At 43.5% G+C, this 20,195-nt stretch overlaps 1 protein-coding gene across 3 annotated transcripts in view; it reads left to right on the top strand.

The window, feature by feature from the left end:
- Positions 1-20,195, top strand: part of LOC107382793 (sodium/hydrogen exchanger 9) — a 124,173-nt gene that overhangs the window by 14,575 nt on the left and 89,403 nt on the right. For 2 of the 3 annotated variants that reach the window (XM_070553166.1, XM_015955098.3), the window contains exons 6-8: positions 14,927-15,032; positions 16,796-16,934; positions 19,286-19,391. The exons of the other annotated variant lie outside the window; for it this stretch is intronic. In XM_070553166.1, the coding sequence (XP_070409267.1) occupies positions 14,927-15,032; positions 16,796-16,934; positions 19,286-19,391 (351 nt within the window). The remainder of the gene's footprint in view (positions 1-14,926; positions 15,033-16,795; positions 16,935-19,285; positions 19,392-20,195) is intronic. 3 annotated transcript variants of the gene reach the window in all.

Raw genomic sequence — 20,195 nt, 5'->3', positions numbered from 1 at the left:
TCCTCTCCTGAATTAACTTTATGTTGTAAGCTTTGAGTACTTTAGGACTCTTTTTGGCTCTTATCAGACAGATCTTGTGAGATTTGAGTAATTACCCTGAAACGTTATCTCTGCATTTTATCTGCCTAATTTAGCCAAATCGTCAAGCAAAGCCCAGGTTTGTCCCAGTCAGATGGTCATAATCTTTGTCTCTTCTAAACGTCTGCAGCAGGGTAATTTGACCTAATACGACTTCTATTAGACCCTCTCAACTGTGTTATGTTGGGAATAATTGTCTACTGTCTCTACCTTATGGTGTTGCTGTGGAAACTGATGAACACTTGACAGCTGTAGGGTGGGTTGCCATGGCAACACAGCCACCCTTGTGTGAGGGGAGAGGGTTCGTGCTCTCTCTTTTTTTTTTTGTCTTGCAGTGTACGTGGTGCACGACATCCTCGTGTCAACCGGGCATTATGAGAGCAGAGAGATTAAACAATCCTGACTTCAGGGGTCAAACTCTCCCTCTTTAGACAAAGGATTTCTCTCAACCAGGAGGGACTTTAAAGCTGTCAAAGATCAAAGAGACAGATCTGTAAAATTATGGCTTGAGGCGGTTCACTCAGTTATTGTCAGTCTGCTCGGCACCTGGCTGTCTCGCCCCTCGCTGGCCTGTTATCATCTACCAGACCAAACACGGCTATTATAACCGACTCTTTATTTGTGTCACAAGTTTCTCTGAATAAAATTTCCAGAGTGATTTGCTGTCTCATCAGATAGAATGATATTCAACCAGGAGCTGCTTTTGTTTTGAGCATTATCTTCTTTGCCTTTCAGTCTGGCACCTCTTAGACTTTCTATTTTTCTGCTGATGCTCAAATATGTGCAAATGTGTTAGAGAGTGAGTCTATCTCTCTTCTTCTCAGTAGAAAGGAATGCTATGCAGATTGCCCAGACTCCAATATTTAGTATACAATCCATATCTTACAGGTAACATGTTGCAAAAGATTACAAAATACAAATAACTAAATAAATAAACAAATCCACACTTGTTTTATTAACAACTCTAATGACTGCAACAGCCTAAGGAGGAGAGTAGACTTCCTGTTACAGAGGAGTTGTACAGTAGAGTCTGCAAGCTGACCGCAGAAGCGCTAGTGTCATGATGTGGTGTGGGTGGCGGCGGACCAGGAGGCAGAAATGCAGGCTCAGATAAAGTAAAATGGATTTAATGGTAGAAGATACAGCAGGAACGACAACATACGACACACGACAATGATCCGACGAGTGACACATCACATCATGACAGAATGATCCGACCCACCTGGACCTGTGGTGAGCTATAACATCTGCCTGGAGGATTATTTGTTTTTTGGTTTGTCTCCTTCCAGTGGAAGGAGATTCTGACTCGAGGGGTTTCGGCACATCCTACCTGTTTCCGGGGTGGTCGGACCCATTGAGGGGGTTTTGGCGCATCCTACTTGTTCCCGGGGTCATCGAACCCATTCTCCTCTCCTGCTTTTTGCCCCGTCCTGTTTTCCATGGAAGCTGCAGATACTGGAGTTTTGGTGGAGTGACACCCCCTACGCACGCCAACATTCTCTGGAGTGGTAGGGACGGTCTCCCTGCTCTTTTTCTGCTTCCCTTCACCCAAGCCTCCGCCTGTGACGCAGCTGATCATGATGTGCACCTGCTCTGACCATTGTTGAGTACCTGCTGCCGTTCCTGGTTTCCTCGAGTCGCTGCCTTCAGTACATCTACTTCCTGGTCCACGCCTGCGGGGCCTATGCCTGCAGGATCTACGCCTGCAGGGTCTTCACCTGCAGGGTCTTCATCTGCAGGGTCTGCCCCTCCAGGACCTCCACGCTGCTGCAGCCTCTTCAGAGTCCCGCCGCTGCAGCCTCTTCAGAGTCCCGCCGCTGCAGCCTCTACAGAGTCCCGCCGCTGCATCCTCTACAGAGTCTCGCGCCTGCTGCTGCAGGTTCCAGTATCTTAGTTCCCGAGTTCCAGTTCCCAAGTTCCAGTGTCCGAGTTCCAGTTCCCGAGTGTCCAGTGTCCAAGTGTCGAGGTTCAGTGCCCTGCGCCTGCTGCTGTTGAGTTCCAGTGTCCCGCACCTGCTGCTGTTGAGTGCCAGTGCCCTGCGCCTGCTGCTGTTGAGTTCCAGTGTCCCGCACCTGCTGCTGTCGAGTTCCAGTGTCCCGCGCCTGCTGCTGTCGAGTTCCAGTGTCCCGCGCCTGCTGCTGTCGAGTTCCAGTGTCCAAGTGTCCCGTGTCCAAGTTCCCAAGTTCCAAGTGTCCAAGTTCCCGAGTCTCCAGTGTTTCCCAAGTCTCCCTAGTCTCCTGAGTCCCTGTGTCTTCCGAGTATGTGGTTCTTGTGGGCATCTGGTATCCGCCCCTGGGGGGGGGGGGGGGGGGGGGGGGGTGTACTGTCATGATTTGCTCCTACCTCCCTCTGACTCCTACACTCCTGCCCCTGATTAGCTGTTTATTGGTCTCACCTGCCCCTTGTTAACCTGCCCATGTGTTCCTGATTGTTTCCCTGTGTATTTATACCTCCAGTCTTGTATGTGTCAGTGTCGGATCATTGTTAGTTTGTTGTGTTGTGACTTGTTTCCTGCCGTATCCTGTCATTAAATCAATTTTTATTTTTATCCGTGCCTGCATTCCTGCCTCCTGGTCAGCTCCACCACACATGGTCCGCCGCCACCCACACCACATCATGACAGGTAGGCCAGGAGGAAATGTGGCAATAGACCCAGTATCTGAGCTTGCTTTACAGCCAAATGACATAACAGAGTTTTGTGATGGCATCGTTCTTTGAGAAAAAAAAGATAAATTATGTATTCTGCTGCTGGTAAACACAGTATGCAAAATAAAAAGATTGTGATTTTATTTTCACTGACACCTGGCTCTACGTTCAGAGTGCTCAGTAGAACCTGCGGATTTAATGGAAGAGAATCTTCTGTTTGTTGGAACTAGGGATGTTTGATGTCGGCATACCAATATAGATATAAACAAATGTCAGTATATGCAGGGTCTCCTCCTCATAAAAAAACTAAATCATTCTAGATAACTAACATCATATCTCCCATCATGGATACCTTAAACGTTATCTGTGCAAAACATCAAAACCACTTCAATTTACATTAGGCCAGTAATACCAAACAAACAAAAATATCTCAAACTATGCCTGAGACCTGTCATATTTTGACATTTTGACTGAGAGAACTAGCTTAAGAGTTTATATAATATGTGGACTGGGGGCCAACACCCTGAGGGGTACCACGCCAGCCTGGTGGAAAGAAGCAGGACTTGTCCCCATGGATCTCAGCCAGACCGATCCAGTCGGTTGTACTGGGACAGTAGGGCTGGTCCACAGGAGCAGTTTCTCTGCTGCTTAGGCGATGGAGGGTGAGGTAGGTCCGGCCAATGATAATGTGTATTTGTTTGGTGATATGCTATGGATAGTAATCATCTCAGAAGCGTAAATGTGTGTGGTGTGAGCAGTGCTCAATTTGAGCTGGATCTTGCCGGAACAAGATCCGGGAACTGTCTTATTTTGAAAGGACCATTCCAGCAACTGTCTGCTGGGTTCCGGCAACTCATGCAACCAACTTGTGCTATACGCAGGGTCCGAATTACGGGTGAGCTAAAGGGAGCCCGGCTCACCCCCAAGGATGACAGGCTCCCCTGGAACCCCTCAACTTCAACACCCAAGGGGAGCCCAAAAAAGGTCCTGGTTCTAATTATATTACATTATCTTTGTGGAATCTCCGGGTATTATTTTGAGCTGAGAAGCGCAGATCTCTGATCGTTGATGCGCTCCAGACAGCTGCGTCCTGAGCACGGCCACAGTAACGTTCTCAAAGTTTCGCCACCTCAAAAACAAATTTAACACGTGATTGTTTATGTTGGCTCATATCCTTTTATGCTTTCTGTCTTGTATTTGTGCCTGATGCGTTTCGTTGCTGCGGAGCGCATCACCTGTTTTGTCCTCCGGTGACCTTGCCTCACTGGTGCGGCCGGCGCGCACTCCGCAATTTTTGCGGTTGGTAGATCTTTTTGAACTGCAGTTCAAAGATAACTCATGAGGTGAAAAATATGAAGCCAGGTAACAGTTTTTCTTTAGGATTGAGAGGAGATGCAGGAAGATAATAAACAGAGTCAGGACAGAAAAATCGTCAAATAAAAAACAAGTTCGTTTTTGTACCTGGTGGTTGCAACAAACAAACACCAGAAGTGAGGAACATAAAATCAAATTATTCTATGATTTACCAACTACTTCCACCCATGTCGAGAAAGTGATTCATAAAAATGGAGATTTGTAAAACGTTAGCTCTTACCGTTCTTTTTCTCTACCTAATCCTTTATTAAACAAATTAATCCACATAGAACAAATATGCTTTTCCCCCAATACTTACAGTTATTTGTTTGAATGTATAATTTTGGAGATTATTATACAACTATGATAAATTTATTATATGCATAATATAAAACTTTTGGATATTAATTTGGGACTCTTTCAGAATGAATGTAAACAATGGGAGAAATTTCTTGTTTACAGTATAATAACGATATTTTAGAAGCCATTTACAAGCTAACTGTCAAGTAAACATACAGCAAGCAGTAATTTAATAAAACAACTTAAAGAAATCCTTACATTGACCTTCGACGAGATGGAAGTAACTAGATAAGTGACGAGATTAAACGTAAACTTCCACAGGTAGCGCGTCTCGACTTGTAAACAGCCTGTGACGCAATAATCAGCCTGCACATGCGCAGCGCATTTCCCCAATGTAGCACATTTCGACGGGGAGCATGGATAGTCGGAACACTGGCTGGAAGGAAAGCCGGCTGGACAGACGTGGAGACCATGGAGCTTTTGGCCGTGCGATCGGAGGAAAAGATTAGTCGTCTTTTTACGGGGACGGTGAGAGACAGCCAGCTGTTCGACAGAGTGGTGAAAACACTGCCTGTCAAGCGGGACAAAAAGCAGGTCACATCAAAGCTAAAGGTCCTGAAAAAGAAATTTCATCGTCTGACGTGTCTTCTGTCGGACGCTGAACCAGCGACCTCCATTTATCCTGTCTTGGTTTGAGTGGTGCCTGATGGCAGTTAATTCTAGCTTCATCTTTGCTACTATAAATGCCAAAATCCTCCCCAGGGTGCCGCGGCAAATCCCGTTTGGCAAACGCTATGGTCCTTAGAGAAACTGATGTGTAGCAAACGCCAAGAGGAAAAACAAAGGCTTAAACACTTGATCCACATAGTTAGGAGATCATACACCAAGCTCTAAAAGTCATTATATCCAATGTCTTGCACCACTCAGAGTGGACTGGTTTCACTTCAGTCAATGAATCAATGAATGAAAACCCACAAGACCTGCAGGAATGAGAAATCCAGACATGGAGGGCAAATGCAAGAAAAGAAGAAATCATTACATGTCTGAGCTCACTCAAGGGTTTTCTTTTTTAATCAATAATAATTTTACTTAAAGAACATTTTTTTATTGAAAGAGCATGATTTATCTGTACTTGTGCTTTAAACTCAAATCTGTTTCATTTATGTTAGTCGAAATATTTTTTATCCCACAGCTGTAACATCAGTGTGTTCCTACAATTATGTAAGGCACACCTATGAGCAGAAATCAGATATATGAGGAGGAATTTCAAGCATGCACAGAATCTTAATAAAACATGAAGCTGTTTACCTGCAGATTAAACATGTTGGATCATAATTGACTTATTCTGGAGATTTTAATCTGCTGCCCTCGTTTACGCCGATCCCCTCAATTTGCCAGCCAAGAATCCTGCTTGTTATCAGCCCTCCCTGAAAAACTGCAGCAATGCCCCAGGCTAAAGAACACATGTATATTCACGTTCAGAAAACAGGAATCCGCTGTGTGGACCAGAAACACATGCAGATTTAACAAATAGGGAATTGTAGCAGCGAGGACGTACACAAATCACGTCATGCTGCACTACTGCTCCTGGCAAATCAAGACCCTGCATGTTTTACTACATGAGCAGCAACGTTTTAAAAATGTAGTCTAATTGGCTCTAACTGTGAAATTGGTTATGTGCTAATTATGTCACGGCGGAGTAAGAGAATATTCAAGTGCAGACCGCAAGCAGGTTGAGGATCCGAACGCTTAAAAACATTCCACATAATCCAGACAGCAAAAGCAGCCAAACCAGATTGAACAGACAGGTGAAAAAAAGTTGTTTGGGAAGAAGTGAGATCTGAGAATCAACAGAACTATAAACCGTGAAGTCTGACAGGCTGATTGGATGATGAAGTACAGACGCAAACAATCTGTGATGAAATTGCATTAATGGAGAAAGAAAGTGAAGTCAAAAACCAACACACACAAACAGAGAACATGCAGAAATAGCAATATTTACATAATAGAGGAGATAAGTACTATATAAAATACACGAGTCGATGCCAAAGAAAACCACAGTGCCTAAAGACTATTTTGTTTTCATATATCTGACGTAAAATTAAAGAGACTTTGCAGTTTTGTTTGCTTTCAGCTCCCCCAATGTCTGTTATTAATTCACTGTGGTATATTGAAAATGAAACTTATCTCCTCGCAGTGTGTTCATCTTTTTAACACCTTAATGTTTTAGCCGAGGCAAATCGATGATTTTTATTTGTCATGACCAGGAAGATGTAATATTCTATATAAATATAAAATATTAACCTGCTAGGTCTTTATTTTATATGATCAGAAGATTCTAGGTTTTTATTCAGAAGATCTGGGTTCTTTGCTTTTTCAGTTATCAACCACACTTCGTGTTATTTCAAGAAAGAGTCAGGTTTATAAAAGTAAGAATTTATTTTACAAACAATTTAAAACATGCATTTACTGTGAGTGGATGTAACTAAACGTGATGAAGGAACCTATGTGTGAGTGCGATGTCAGTCAGAGCTTCCTTATCAAAGTAAGCTGAGTTCTGGTGAAAACAATTTGGTTTGCTCTAAGCTATAAAGTTTTTATCATCAGAAGCACATCAGACACAATCTGTCATGTCTGCTTCACCCGTTTTGGAGAGACCCCCTTGGTGGATCCGAAAGTCGCAGGGGTCGGCTGACCTCTGGCACCGGAGGGCTGTAGAATACCGTGGTACCGACTCTTCAGTCCAGTGATGTCTCGGGTCACAACAGCTGGATGGAACCATGCGTCTGGCGGACTCTTAAGCTTGGTTTATGCTTGACGCATTCACTTTCCGCTTGGTGATGCGGCTCGCGGATGGAACGCGCTTCACAACTCGCAGCGTTTATGGTTTGTGCGGCTCGTCTCTGCGGTGAGCCAATATTCTCCCAAACTGAATGGGGCAGCATGGAGCTCTACAGCATGCATCCAACACTACACCATAGTAGAAGTAGAATTTACTGTTTACAACATGGCATTTCAGCAGTTTTTAACAGCATCCTCGTCTTTTCTGACAGTGCGAGCTATTTCTCTCCAAGAATTATTAACAACATGTTGATTACGGTGATCTTTGAGAGCTGAATCATACAAATGTCTGTATTTACGAACCTCTGCCATACTAGTTCTTGCCGGTCCGCCATGTTATTCCGCATCCGACCGTCCGCGTGGTTCGAAATGTTCCTAGGTGCGCGTTGCGGAAATTTTGGGCCGTGCGGAGGCGCGGTGGAGGGGCGTGGTTGTTAAAATGACGCAGTTTCGCTGCGCGGAGCTGTGCGGACCTCGCAGACGCGTCAAGCATAACCCAACCTTTAAGGAGTCTAACAATATCATCTTTGTTTTTGCAGGTACTGTTTGCTCATCAGCTTTGCAGGGCAAAAAAGGTTTTGACGATGCATCAAAAGCTTTGACGGTTAAAGAGGTTTTGCTACAGATGGCCGGTCTGAGCGGAGGGAAACTGTGAAGTGCCTTTTTTTCCCTCCACCTGAACCAATCCTTATGTTACCCTCTGATCTCTATTAAGGTAGCACGACTCAGGTTGCAAATGACCACAGTCACCAATTCTTGTCATGTGTCTTGCCCATGTATGTCTGTGTCACGTTTCGAGGATGTTTACAACCCAAATATACCGCAATCCAGGATGACACGAGGCAGGAGTAGATATAAAGAAAAAATACTTTTATTTGAGGATGAACAAAAATAAATCCAAAGGCAGTGAGCCTAAAGTCCAAAACTCCAAAGCAGGAGAAACAAAGCTCACCAAGAGCACGAACAAACGCTGACAGAATACAAACAATGGACCAACAAGACACTGAGACAAGACAAGGCTTAAATACACAGGCAGGATGAGAGGGAGATGAGCTGCAGGTGTGTGGGTTGTGGGAGGAGGACCAAGTGAAGGCAATGACTAATCAGGGGAGAAACTAACTTGACCTAAGAATAAAAACCTAATACAAAAGAGGAGGAAACATAACTATAATTCAAAGGGAGGGGGGAGAAGAATAATAAACACTGATGGGAAAAAACATACTAAATCATGAAAGGCTGTAACTAAAGGAAATGACTTGAGAAACCTAGAGGGCTGGAGATCTAGGGGCAAATGGGGAAAACCAGAAGACACATGAGGAAGACGCAGACATGACACATGAGGGCGCTAGGACACAGAAGGGAATCTAACACCAGGAGGCACATGAAGGAAGGGGCAGACGCAGACCATGACAGTCTGATCTCTAAATTGTGTGTACTGAAACTAATTTCCCTCTGGGATTAATAAAGGATTGATTGACTGATTGATTGATTGATTGATTGATTGATTGATTGATTGATTGATTTTAGAACTGTCGAATCACTCAAGATGATCCAGTTTTAAGGTTTTGATGTTATGACTTGCACAGCCAATCAGAGGCTGACAAGTTTGAGAGATGTTACCAAGACAACTCAGAAAAGCACCTTCTTTGATACCGGATGTTCTGACTGGTTAAAACGGCAAGTTATGTGTTAGGGTTTAACTTAACCTTACTTGTTATTGTGTGAATGCAGATGTGAGGACCTCGTCGTCAAAACATGTTGAACACATGGCAGGTTCTAGTAGACATAAACATAACATAACATCCATTCAGTGAGCACTGATTAATGAAGCATTTCATTGTACTATAATTATTATAAGTAGTAATCAACAAATGTTTATTTAATGATTATCTAGATTATAAGTCATGGAAGAAGTTCATATTGATTTAGGAAATAATTCTTGATTTTTGCAACTGATTCGAGATGGAGTTCTTCCTTCTGTGGAGGCAGACAGATGGGACCTTGGGAAAGAAAGTTATTGTTTATCTTTCAGACTTGCAGAGTTTGTGAGCTGGTATGAAGGCAGACTCATTTAAAGGGAACACATGCAATGTTGTGTCTCCTTTCTGACCAGATGTTGATTAGATGTTGAAAGGTCAGACTGTACCTAAACTGACCATTGCTGGATGTTACAATGTAACTGAAATGTCTCTTCAGCCTTCAATAGTGTCTACAGTCCATTGGTCCCAGCCTGCCCTCTATAATTAATGCTTCTCTGGTTTCTGGTCAGGTTCCTGCTTACTTTAAGGACACTGTAATCCACCCGCTTCTACAAAAAATGAATTTTGACCCTTCTCTCCATAGCAGCTTCAGACCCATTTCTAAACCTCTGTTCACCTCCAAGATCTTGGAAAAGCTTGTAGCTCTGCTCTTGATGAACATAACACCTATGATAGTTTCCAGTCAGGGTTTATAGAGCGCATTCCACTGAAACAGCTCTTCTTAGGGTCTCTAATGACCTTCTGGCCCACAGTGATGCGGTGGACTGTTCTGTTCTGGTCCTGCTGGACCTGACTGCAGCCTTTGACATTGTTGACCATCACCTGCTACTGGAAAGGCTGAGAGACTGGGTAGGCCTATCAGGAACTGCTCTGTAGTGGTTCTCCTCTTATCTGTGTGAGCGTTCCTTCTCTGTGGCCGTCTCCAAGTTTAGGTCCTCCACCACATCCCTCTCTCATGGTGTACCACAAGGTTCTGTGCTGGGATCTCTACTCTTCCTCCTATCTGCTTCCTCTTCAGCACGTCCTGAGCTCTAAAGAAATATGCAATCTTTATGCAGATGACATCCAACTGTACATCTTCTTTAAGCCCCATGAGATGTCTAAGCTGCAGCTGTTACACTCCTGCTTAGACTCCATTAAACCCTGGATGGCTGGGAACTTTCTACAGCTGAATGAAGATAAGACTGAGATGTTCATCTGTGCCCCAGACAAGCTGGTTCCCAAAGTTAGAGACTCTCTCGGTCAGCTTGCTTCTCACACCAAACCCTCTGTCAGGAATCTTGGTGTGACCTTTGAACCAGCTCTCACCCTGGATTCTCATGTCAGTTCTCTTGTTTGCTCTTCTGACCTTGGACCCAGCTCTCACCCCGGATTTTCATGTCAGTTCTCTTGTTTGCTCTTCCTTCTTCCATCTCAGGAACATTGCTAAGCTAAATCCCATTCTGTCCCGCTCTGAACTTGAGACAGTTATCCACACCTTCATCTCCTCACGCTTAGACTACTGTAACTCTCTTTTCATGTGTCTGAGCAGAACCTCCCTGAACCGTCTACAGGTGGTTCAGAATGCCTGTGCTCGTCTTCTGACCAAGTCCTCCAAACACACCCACATCACCCCGCTTCTCCTCCAGCTTCATTGGCTGCCAGTCAACTTCAGGGTTCATTTCAAGATCCTGGTTCTGGTCTATAGGGCCCTACATGGACAAGCATCATCTTACATTGGTGATCTTCTTAGTCCCTACACCCCCAGCAGGTCCATGAGGTCCAGTGACCAAAGCCTACTGGTTGTGCAGCGCACCAGGCTAAAGACCAAAGGTGACAGATCATTTGCTGCTGTGGCCCCCAGACTCTGGAACTCTCTCCCCCTGAACCTGAGATCAGTGGACTCAGTGGTCTCCTTTAAAAAGCAGCTGAAAACTCACTTGTTCAGGCTGGCTTTTGTGTGACCTTCGTCACCACCCTCTCCTAATTCTGTTCTTATTCCACCTTTCCCGGGATCCGTTGATTCCCCTCTTTCCGTTCATTTTCTCTCTCCCTTTCCTTACATTTTTTTAAAAAATTTCTCCTTTTAACTCATTCACTGCCATTGATGACACAAGTCATCATTTTAAATCCAACCATTCACTGCCAATGATTTTCATTCTTTTACTATGTGGGCGTCAGAACGAGCCCCCCACACCGTGAGAACAAACATCCCAGCTCCAAAGCCGATCTTCATCCGCATATGTCACATGTCGCGTGATCAGGAAGCCGAAAATCCATGTGTTAGGAGATCTTTTTGGGCTGGTGCTGTAAAAAAAGTGAAGCGTGAAACGGAAAAGCTTCTGCCAATCACAATTCGACAATAGATTATGAAAGAATGGATAACGCTCAAAACGCGCGGATTCTTCCTGATCTAAGAGGTGAGTATACTTTTTGTTTTGGTAGTTTGGACGTTGACTTCATCATAAAGCGCAATGTTCTGTGACTCTTAAAAAACTGTGAAAACGCTGAAAAACGCTGGCAGCGAATGGCTTTTCTGATCAGGAAACGGCTAGCAGTGAATGAGTTAAACATATTTTTTATCATTTTTTAAAATCTTTTTTTGATAACTTTTTTTGTTTTTGTGAAGCACCTCATGATATTTACCTTGAGAGGCGCTATATAAAAGATCGTTTTCTTTCTTTCTTTCAACAGAAGTGATACATCACTAAATCAAACAATTCAGCCGTGTTAATGATGTAAAATGTGCAGGAAACGTGCTGGAAGTAGACTGCAGCTCTATCATGTCATCTCCTTCTACTAAGTCCAACAGGGACTGGACCAGCACTCTGAAGTTACAAGTGCGGTATTCTGGCCACAGAGGGCAGTGGGGGGTTTCAGTAAAATCACATTAACCCTGTCATTTTAGTACATACTGCCTCAATAAAATTATTTAAAAATATGAAAAGGTTGCATAGTGTGCCTTTAAGATGAATCTGTTTTTTTGTACTAACAATATAATTCTGCTGCTAAGCTTTATTTTACTTGACTGCAGCTGCAAAAGCTCGGAGCTGTTACTAAGCTCTCCTCCCTTTTCTGGCCAATGTCATTGAAAGGGTGGCTTTCAAGCAGATCACAGAATACCTCTCACAAAACTATCGGCTTGACCCTTACCAATCTGGGTTCAAAAAGCGCCACTCCACTGAATTTGCTCTGTTAGCAGTGACTGAATCCTTAAAAGAACCTAGAGCGACTGCCAAATCCTTGGTGCTTATCCTGCTCGACTTATTGGCTGCATTTGACACTGTCAACCATGGCTTCCTTTTGTCCACACTCTCTATCATGGGCATCACAGAGAAAGCACATGCCTGGTTTGAATCGTACCTCACAGGACGATCATTCAGTGTATCTTGGCTTGGACAATCCTCTACCATGCACCATCTTGCCACAGGAGTCCCCCAGGGCTCTGTACTAGGACCTCTTCTCTTTGCCATATACACCACCTCACTGGGTGAGATCATTCGATCACATGGCTTCTCCTACCACTGCTATGCAGACGACACCCAGGTCTATCTATCTTTTCCACTGCACGACCACACTGTCTCAGCACAAATATCAAACTGTCTCTCTGACATATCAAAATGGATGAAATCCCACCATCTCTAACTCAACCTCTCTAAAACTGATCTACTTGTCATCCCAGCAAAACCATCCATACCGCACAATATTTCAATCCAAAATGACTTCCTATCTCTGGCTCCTTCAAAGGCAGTTCGAATTCTGGGTGTTGTGATTAATGAACACCTGACCTTTAAAGATCATGTTGCCTCTGTTGCTCGTTCATGCCGCTTTGCGCTGTATAACATTCGAAAGATCAGACCATACCTAACACAACATGCCACCCAGCGCCTGGTGCAATCTACTGCCATCTCCCGCCTCGATTACTGCAATGCCCTTCTAACTGGTCTTCCAGGAAGTACTGTGAGACCTCTTCAAATGGTCCAGAACGCAGTGGTGCGTCTGGTCTTCAATCAGCCAAAAAGAGCACACATCACCCCTCTGTTCATTGAGCTCCACTGGCTACCGCTAGCAGCACGCATAAAATTCAAATAATTAACACTAGCATACAAAGTGCGGGATGGTACAGCTCCCATCCGCCTTAATCCTCTTGCAAAGGCTTACGTCTCGGCCCGGCTGCTCCGGTCATCACAGGATCGTCGGCTAGCAGTGCCTACACCACGCTCAGGACAATCCAGACTCTTTTCATGCATCGTTCCACAAATGTGGAATGACCTACCAAGCACTACAAGAACAGGGGCTTCCTTTTCAATTTTCAAGAAACTCCTGAAGACCCTGCTCTTCAGAGAGCATCTTCTTAACTAGCACCTTCCCTGCACCCCCACCCCCCACCCCCCCCACCCCCCCACCACCACCACCATCCACTCCTTTGTTCCCTCCTCTCCATGATTGCTGTCAAATTGTTGTTATTGTTGTTGTTAGCCTCAAGGGCAACATGCCGATTATCACTTGTTAGTCGTTTTGGACAAAAGTGTCTGCTAAATACATAAACATAAACATAATGCTAGCCTGAGCTACTGCTAACACATGCCTGAGCTAATGCTAAAGCTAGCCAGAGTTACTGCTAATGCCCTTGCTGGATGAGAGGAAAATGACAAAGAAGAATGTTGGAGTTGTACTCACATTCCAGGACGTCCTGGAAATATCCAGACCATGCAGTCACCCCCACCCCCACCTCCCTCCCACACACACACAAAGAAACACATAGAACAGAGTGTCTAGCTACTGGCAGCGCCATTTAGCCATCAAGGTAAGCACACATTTAATACTTGTGTCCTGGCTGAATGGATGGTGCTCCTGGGCCATTGTGAGCCACAACAAAGTTTCATCTTTTATAAAGAGGCTGAAAGTAGTTTCCAATTGTTAAAAAAAACTTTCTACTACACCTTTAATACCTTTTATCAGCTGAGACTGCCTTAATCTTTTCACTTCTCCTCTCTGATGATCCAGATGTTTTTTTTTCTATATATTTTCTTTTTTCAGTTACACCTCTTGAGTTAAATAATTTTTCAGTTGCTGTTAATGTATCACATTAGGCTGCAATGAATGGCGGGCAGCAAAATTGCACATGGCATTGGTGATGGAGTAAATCTTGAAACATTCACAAGGGCTCTGTGTCCTTGTGGGAGTCGCACGGCTTCCTTTATTGTGTCTCTAGATTTTTGAACATAATCAAAAAAATTATTTGGCTAAATTCCTTCAAGAAAAGAGCTCCAGAGTTGTCTCAGGCTTCTGGAACTCGTCTCAGTTTCATCACTTTGAGTTACACGGCGCAAGAAACGTTTGGGAAGTAAATTACAAACAGGTTGAGAAATATTATTACAAATGTTGCAATTGCATCATATGCCCCATCTGACCTGGCCAGATATAATAAAAACTGTGTTTCTTATTATCATTCCAACTGAAAATTTGTGTATTTTCTCCAATTACCAACATTCACAGTTCAGCGAGGCATTTGCTTGACAAAATAAAAGCCAGTTTTGAGAAATATCAATTATTTATAATCTAATAGACCTTCTCAGACTTGAGCTTTAGTTTGGTATGATTTCAATTTTCTGTAGCTATTTAGTATCAGTAGGACCTCATAAGCATAAAAAACAAACAATATTTAAACAATTAAAGCTACAATTGCAAACCTGCAAAACAAGCTAGCTTAAAAAGTTAGCTATAAATATTTTTATTGCAATTGAATAAAGCATTCCAATGCAAGAAGCCAGTATCCTTATTCAGGTTTTATGAGATGTTAATAAAATCACTTTATCCTTCGAGGGGACTCATTATATGCTGTCAGGTGTCATTTTACACCAACAATTTACTTTATTTGTGTGATTACCAGTGAAACGTCCATGTTGTGTCCTATCCTGCAGCAGCACAAGCAATAATTCACTTTTCCTGTTTTTTGTTGTTGTAAGTCTCAGTCCTTGGGCTATTGTCAGACCTGCATGTGGATTTTGATCTGCATGCCCTGCTGTTTGGGGAGAGTGTTCTTAATGATGCTGTGGCCATCGTCTTGACTCAGTGAGTATCTTGTCTCTCGTCGGAATGCCTTACATTTTTCTCCGGTTTAATTGTGTGGGTTGCTCTGAATTCTCCAGCTGGCAGTATGGAGGCGGGTGTGTGTGTGTGTGTGTGTGTGTGTGTGTGTGTGTGTGTGTGTGTGTGTGTGTGTGACACTGCCAGCTTTAAAGAAAAGGTGCGATTGGCAAAACAGCATGAGTGCTTTGGATGCTATGCAGTAGACTACATAAGCAAGTTGCCTCTGGCACTGTCAGCATCTCATTAAGGTAGTCAGTGGAGGGACTCACTGCCAGGGTGGAAACACAATTCTCGTAAATCAAACCTGGCTACTGTCAATTTCAGGCTAAGTAAAGCACAAAACAGATAAAAATCTGTGAAAGCTCCACATAAAAGCCTTCAGGAAGATCCAGTTTTTGCTTCTTTTGCCCTTTAAAACACACGCACACGTTTAGCAGTAGCTGTTTGCTCCCTTTGCACAACTGGTGAACAAAGCCAGTCAAGTGGACGTGCAAACAGACCTCGACGTGTTTATAACCCTTCAGTCACACGTGGAGGGAGGCAGTGCATCTTTTCAGACAAACGGTCAGATAGTGCTATGTTTGTTCTTGGAGTGGTGTGACCGGCCCGCTCACCGTCTCCCGTCACTTGACCGGATCGTTCGTCTGCCGGTCTCTGAGGCCCCTCCACACACACACACACACACACACACACAAAGCCAGGCCTTATTAGCGAGCACACGGGGTCCTGGCAGCGGAATTTTAACAAGCTTCTCAGAGCAGCTCAACCTGATGCGCCCTCTCCCAGGCACAAAAGCTCCCACTCCATCAGCCCACCGCTTTACGTCTCCGAGTTCTGACTGGACAGCCAAACACCTGAACAAACAATCTTCCGAAATTCCCACTGACCGTGTGGCTTGCAGATAAATGGATTGTGCTGGCTGAACTGGTGTCTTTATTTCCATAGAGGTGGTAATAGATTTTCCCTTTTTCAGCTTGCTGAGCTCATTAGTGACAGCCTGACTGATAGCCCTCTTCCTGCTGTTGAGATTAAGAAACGTTGCAGAGCGTGCCAGCTCATTAAGACCCTACTACTTAAAAACGTGGCATTACATTTTCATTTTTAAGGGACTTTGTAAGGATTTTCTGCTCGTTTGCAGGATGAGGCAGCACTTTCTACATTTGGCCTTGCCCGGTTCGCCCGAGCGTTTGATCAAATCCACTTTCATCACGTTCTCGTTGTTTTTGCTGACTCCATGAATTCATATTCATCCAAATTCCGACAGGAAGCCGTGTCGCCGCAGCAGCCGCCCTCCATCAGTTACCGGTGCTTGTCTTTGCAAGCTCTTTTCACAGATAATTTCTCTGTTTCTTCTTTTTTGAGCCTTCTTTAATTTTTTTCTTTTGCACTCGGCGACTTTCATTTCAAAGCTCCCCCCTCCTCCCCCGCACACAGTAAATATTTATAGCACCATAAATAAAAATATGCTGCAACACGAGTATTTCCCCTCTTTGTCGCTTGGTGCTCAAATATGTCTGCGAGGCAAATAATTGGTTAGGGTGTCACACCATTATACTGGACCGAGAGGGCTTAGCTCAGCTGTTTGGTCCAAAACAAGCCAGCTGGTCATTTTTCTGATGATTGCTCTTGATCCAGAACCATAAACAATGTTCATTTAAAGTTTCAGCATTTACAGAACTCACTTTCTCTTTTTGTTTCACTTGTTTTATTATGTAATGTTGTCTCTCTTTCCTCTGATCTCCCAGTGCCATTGCCTCTTACGACCGGAGGGGAGCAGGACGCGTCTTCGGCCCACCCGCTTTCCTCCACTCTGTTGGTTTTTTCCTTGGAGTGCTCATTGGCTCCTTCCTCCTTGGATTCATCTTCACAGTAATCACAGCCCTTATATCCTTTTCCTCATCGCCCGTCTCTCCATTCCAGTTATCACCTCAGCATCCGCTTTAAAATCATCCACTTCCTCAGCTTGGTGAACGCTCCTCTAACAAAACCTTTGCTGCAAGGCCTGTCGTCAATAAGACAAGCAACTCTGAAAGCTGCAAAAATCCCACAGCTAGTGACATTTCTCGCATTTTTCTCAAATCTTTATGCTTTAGGTTAAAAATCTGAGGTTTAGGACTGATTTAAGCTGAGTTTTTTTTTTTTTTTTGCAGCCAACCCACAAAATTAGCATTTACCTTCAACAGAGTGCTCTTTTGTGGTTTTTCCTCAAACAGTTGGTTCTTAAAGACCACTTACAGTGAGGACAATACTGCTAATGTGTCCAAATGGTGTTTTTTAAATGCTAGGAGGCAGCATCAGTTAAACAAGCAGCTAACACCTTATTGTAGTCTCAAAAATCACATAAAACAGAGCTAAGAAATCTGATATTTGCAGGGTGGGATTCATTTTTCAAAGCTGCGGATCAGGAATAAGCTTTCATCTGACATTAGCATTTAGTCAGACATTATTAGCCGCTTGCCAGCAGAGTCGGTTGACGGCTTCTGTTATGGGTTTGCACTCATTTGATTCCAGCTCAGTGTGAATCTTCACTGATGTTCCTCTCTGTTACAGTTTTGTGTGCACGTCTCACAGTCTACATGGTACACCTCAGTGCAGCGTTTGCTCTGATAAACTCAGCCGGGTGCAGAGTCTAAACAAAGGTCACAGAAGGGAAGAACAGGGTGGGACTGGGAAAATGGAGACTGAGCTTCCTAGCTTCCTGTTTGGAGTTTTTTTTTTACTGCATTTATGGTGATGTCACAAGGATTGATCAGGTGGCAGGAAATAAATCAGTGAGCTGCCAAACCTCCTCGGACAAATTAGCATAATTTTTTTGTTTTCTTTGGTGTAGCAGAGGAGCATTTCAACATCTGCTAAAATCAGGAAGAGCTGGAAATAAGGGATATGGCATGGGCATACATCTTTTCCAGATGGATACCTTTGTGCATTTATGTTTTTGGTTTATATTCCTGTGATTTTGCTTTTCAAAGATTTGACTGATAATGCAGAATTATTCTCATGAAAGCCAAAATGTAACCAAAAAAAAAAACCACATTCTACAAAACCTGTTGGCCTAACCAGTTGCTACCTGGTACTGAACTGTTCATAAACAATCCTACAAATCATCATTTATCTTTTGGAGGAATAGCGAATGGGAGTTTAAACCTACAATTCATGGTTCCTGTGAGCAGCTAGCAATGCTGCCGTGCTAAACCCAGCTGTTATGTGAACACAAACTATTCTGATCATTTTTTTCTGTCCTCACAACAGCGCTGTGGTTGTAAATATTTTTAGCAAACTGCTTATGGAAAATAAAAAAATCTTTGTTTTTGTATAAAGTTACTGTTGAGTTAAGTTGAGATATCCGCCAAGAGCCACAAGGTGGGGCTGCAGCCCACATCTTCTCGTTATAATAGAGAGGAAGAGGTGTGTGCATTCTCACAATCGACTCAGTTCAGGAGTAAAATAAACATCCACCCGTCCGTCTGTCCAAAAGAGAATTTGAATCCAAATAATAGCTGCTAATGAAGCCTCTTAAATTTTTAAGAAATGTATTGGTCATATACATTTTAATAAATAATTGTGTTCAAAGTCATAAGAATGCTTGACAACATGCAACATCAATTCCAAAATGCTGTAAATTGCCCACATTCATCTGTCCTTGTGCTGAATAATTATGCCTTTATGGTGGCCCAGAAGGAACAAACCAAACACTGGCTCTAGGTGGAGTGGACTGCTTTTTTACAGCTAGCTTGTTTTTATTCTTGGAATTAAATTTGGCTGCAATTTGTGATTTGCTCCACTGGATGTCCCCCATCCCAAATGCAGTAAACTGCACAGAGGTTTAAAAAAAAGAACGTAAAATGGAAAACTTTAACGTACTTATTTTCTATCTCCTCTTTCTGTTTCGACTGAAACACTGCATAAAAACCAAGAAAATAATTTGAAAGGAAGCTTAGCTGGAGGGTATTTGGGAATGTGAAGTTGGGCGCTCACAGAGGGGAAAAAAATCTCATTAGGATCCGGTGGTTTTACTGTGAGGCAGCTCCTCAGGCTCACTGAGCATTTACTACATTAGCTGTTTTATTTCAAGGTGCATCACTGCGGTATCTCTTTTTCTCCAGGCTGCTGCACCCAAATAAACATGCAGAGATTTGTACCTGCAGATGCAATATCTCACACACACACACACACACACACACAGTAATTAAAATCTGCACGGTCATCTCCTTGTATAACTTTAACTCTCCTCTCACCTCACCAAATTCACCCGACTGCACGAGAACCCTCTTCTAGAAACATCCGTCTTCTTCCTGCTATCCTGGAGCAGTTTCCTCTCCGCTGAAGCCTGCGGACTTTCAGGTGAATACTGTGTGACTTATGTTATTTGTGCATCTGCAGGCCGTATCAGTTCCCTGGGTGACTGGTAGGTCAGGCTGAATGCAAATCCTGTTAGCCCCCTTTTTCCCTCAGGCATCCCATCTCTGCTGCACGCTCTGACTTGCATGTCGCCCACCGGAGTCACACGCAGCTGTTTGCTTGGCACGCACTACTCCTGCTCATGCTTCAAGGGATCTCTGTAACTGCTTGCAGGTACCTTTCCCAGACACGTCAAATGCAATGAAAGACTTCTTTCCCACTTGCAGGTTTCTTTTACTTTTAGTCTTTTGTCACACTTAAATGTTTCAGATCAGCAAACTATTTTCATTTTTAGACTAAGATAACCTGAGTAAATACAAACGCAATTTTCAAACGAAGGGAGGGATTAAACAAACCTTGCTCTATGGAAAAAATAATAATAAAGTGCCCCATTGTTAAATCACCAAAGCCTGTGATTGAGCGCATGGGGTTAGCTGATTCCAATATCGCTAGCAATGCCCCATGTCTGGGCCAGATGGGTAAAATAATTCAGACAGCATAAAGTAGGCTAAAAAAGCTGTAAAACAACTGCAGCGTATTCAGAATGCTGCTGCTCGACTCTTAACAAGAACCAAGAGAAGCGAACACATCACTTCTGTTCTTACATCTCTACACTGGTTACCAGAAACTACAGAATTGCATTAAAAATGCTGCTACTAGTTTATAAATCTCAATAAACTCAATGGCATGGGGCCAGAATATATGTTGCAATGTGCACACTCAGCAGGTCTCTGCAAGCCTTGTGTC

The sequence above is a fragment of the Nothobranchius furzeri genome, chromosome 7 (assembly GCF_043380555.1).
Source record: "Nothobranchius furzeri strain GRZ-AD chromosome 7, NfurGRZ-RIMD1, whole genome shotgun sequence".
Lineage (NCBI taxonomy): Eukaryota > Metazoa > Chordata > Actinopteri > Cyprinodontiformes > Nothobranchiidae > Nothobranchius > Nothobranchius furzeri.
The sequence above is the reverse complement of the archived record's forward strand: the minus strand, read 5'-3'. Positions and strand labels throughout refer to the sequence as shown.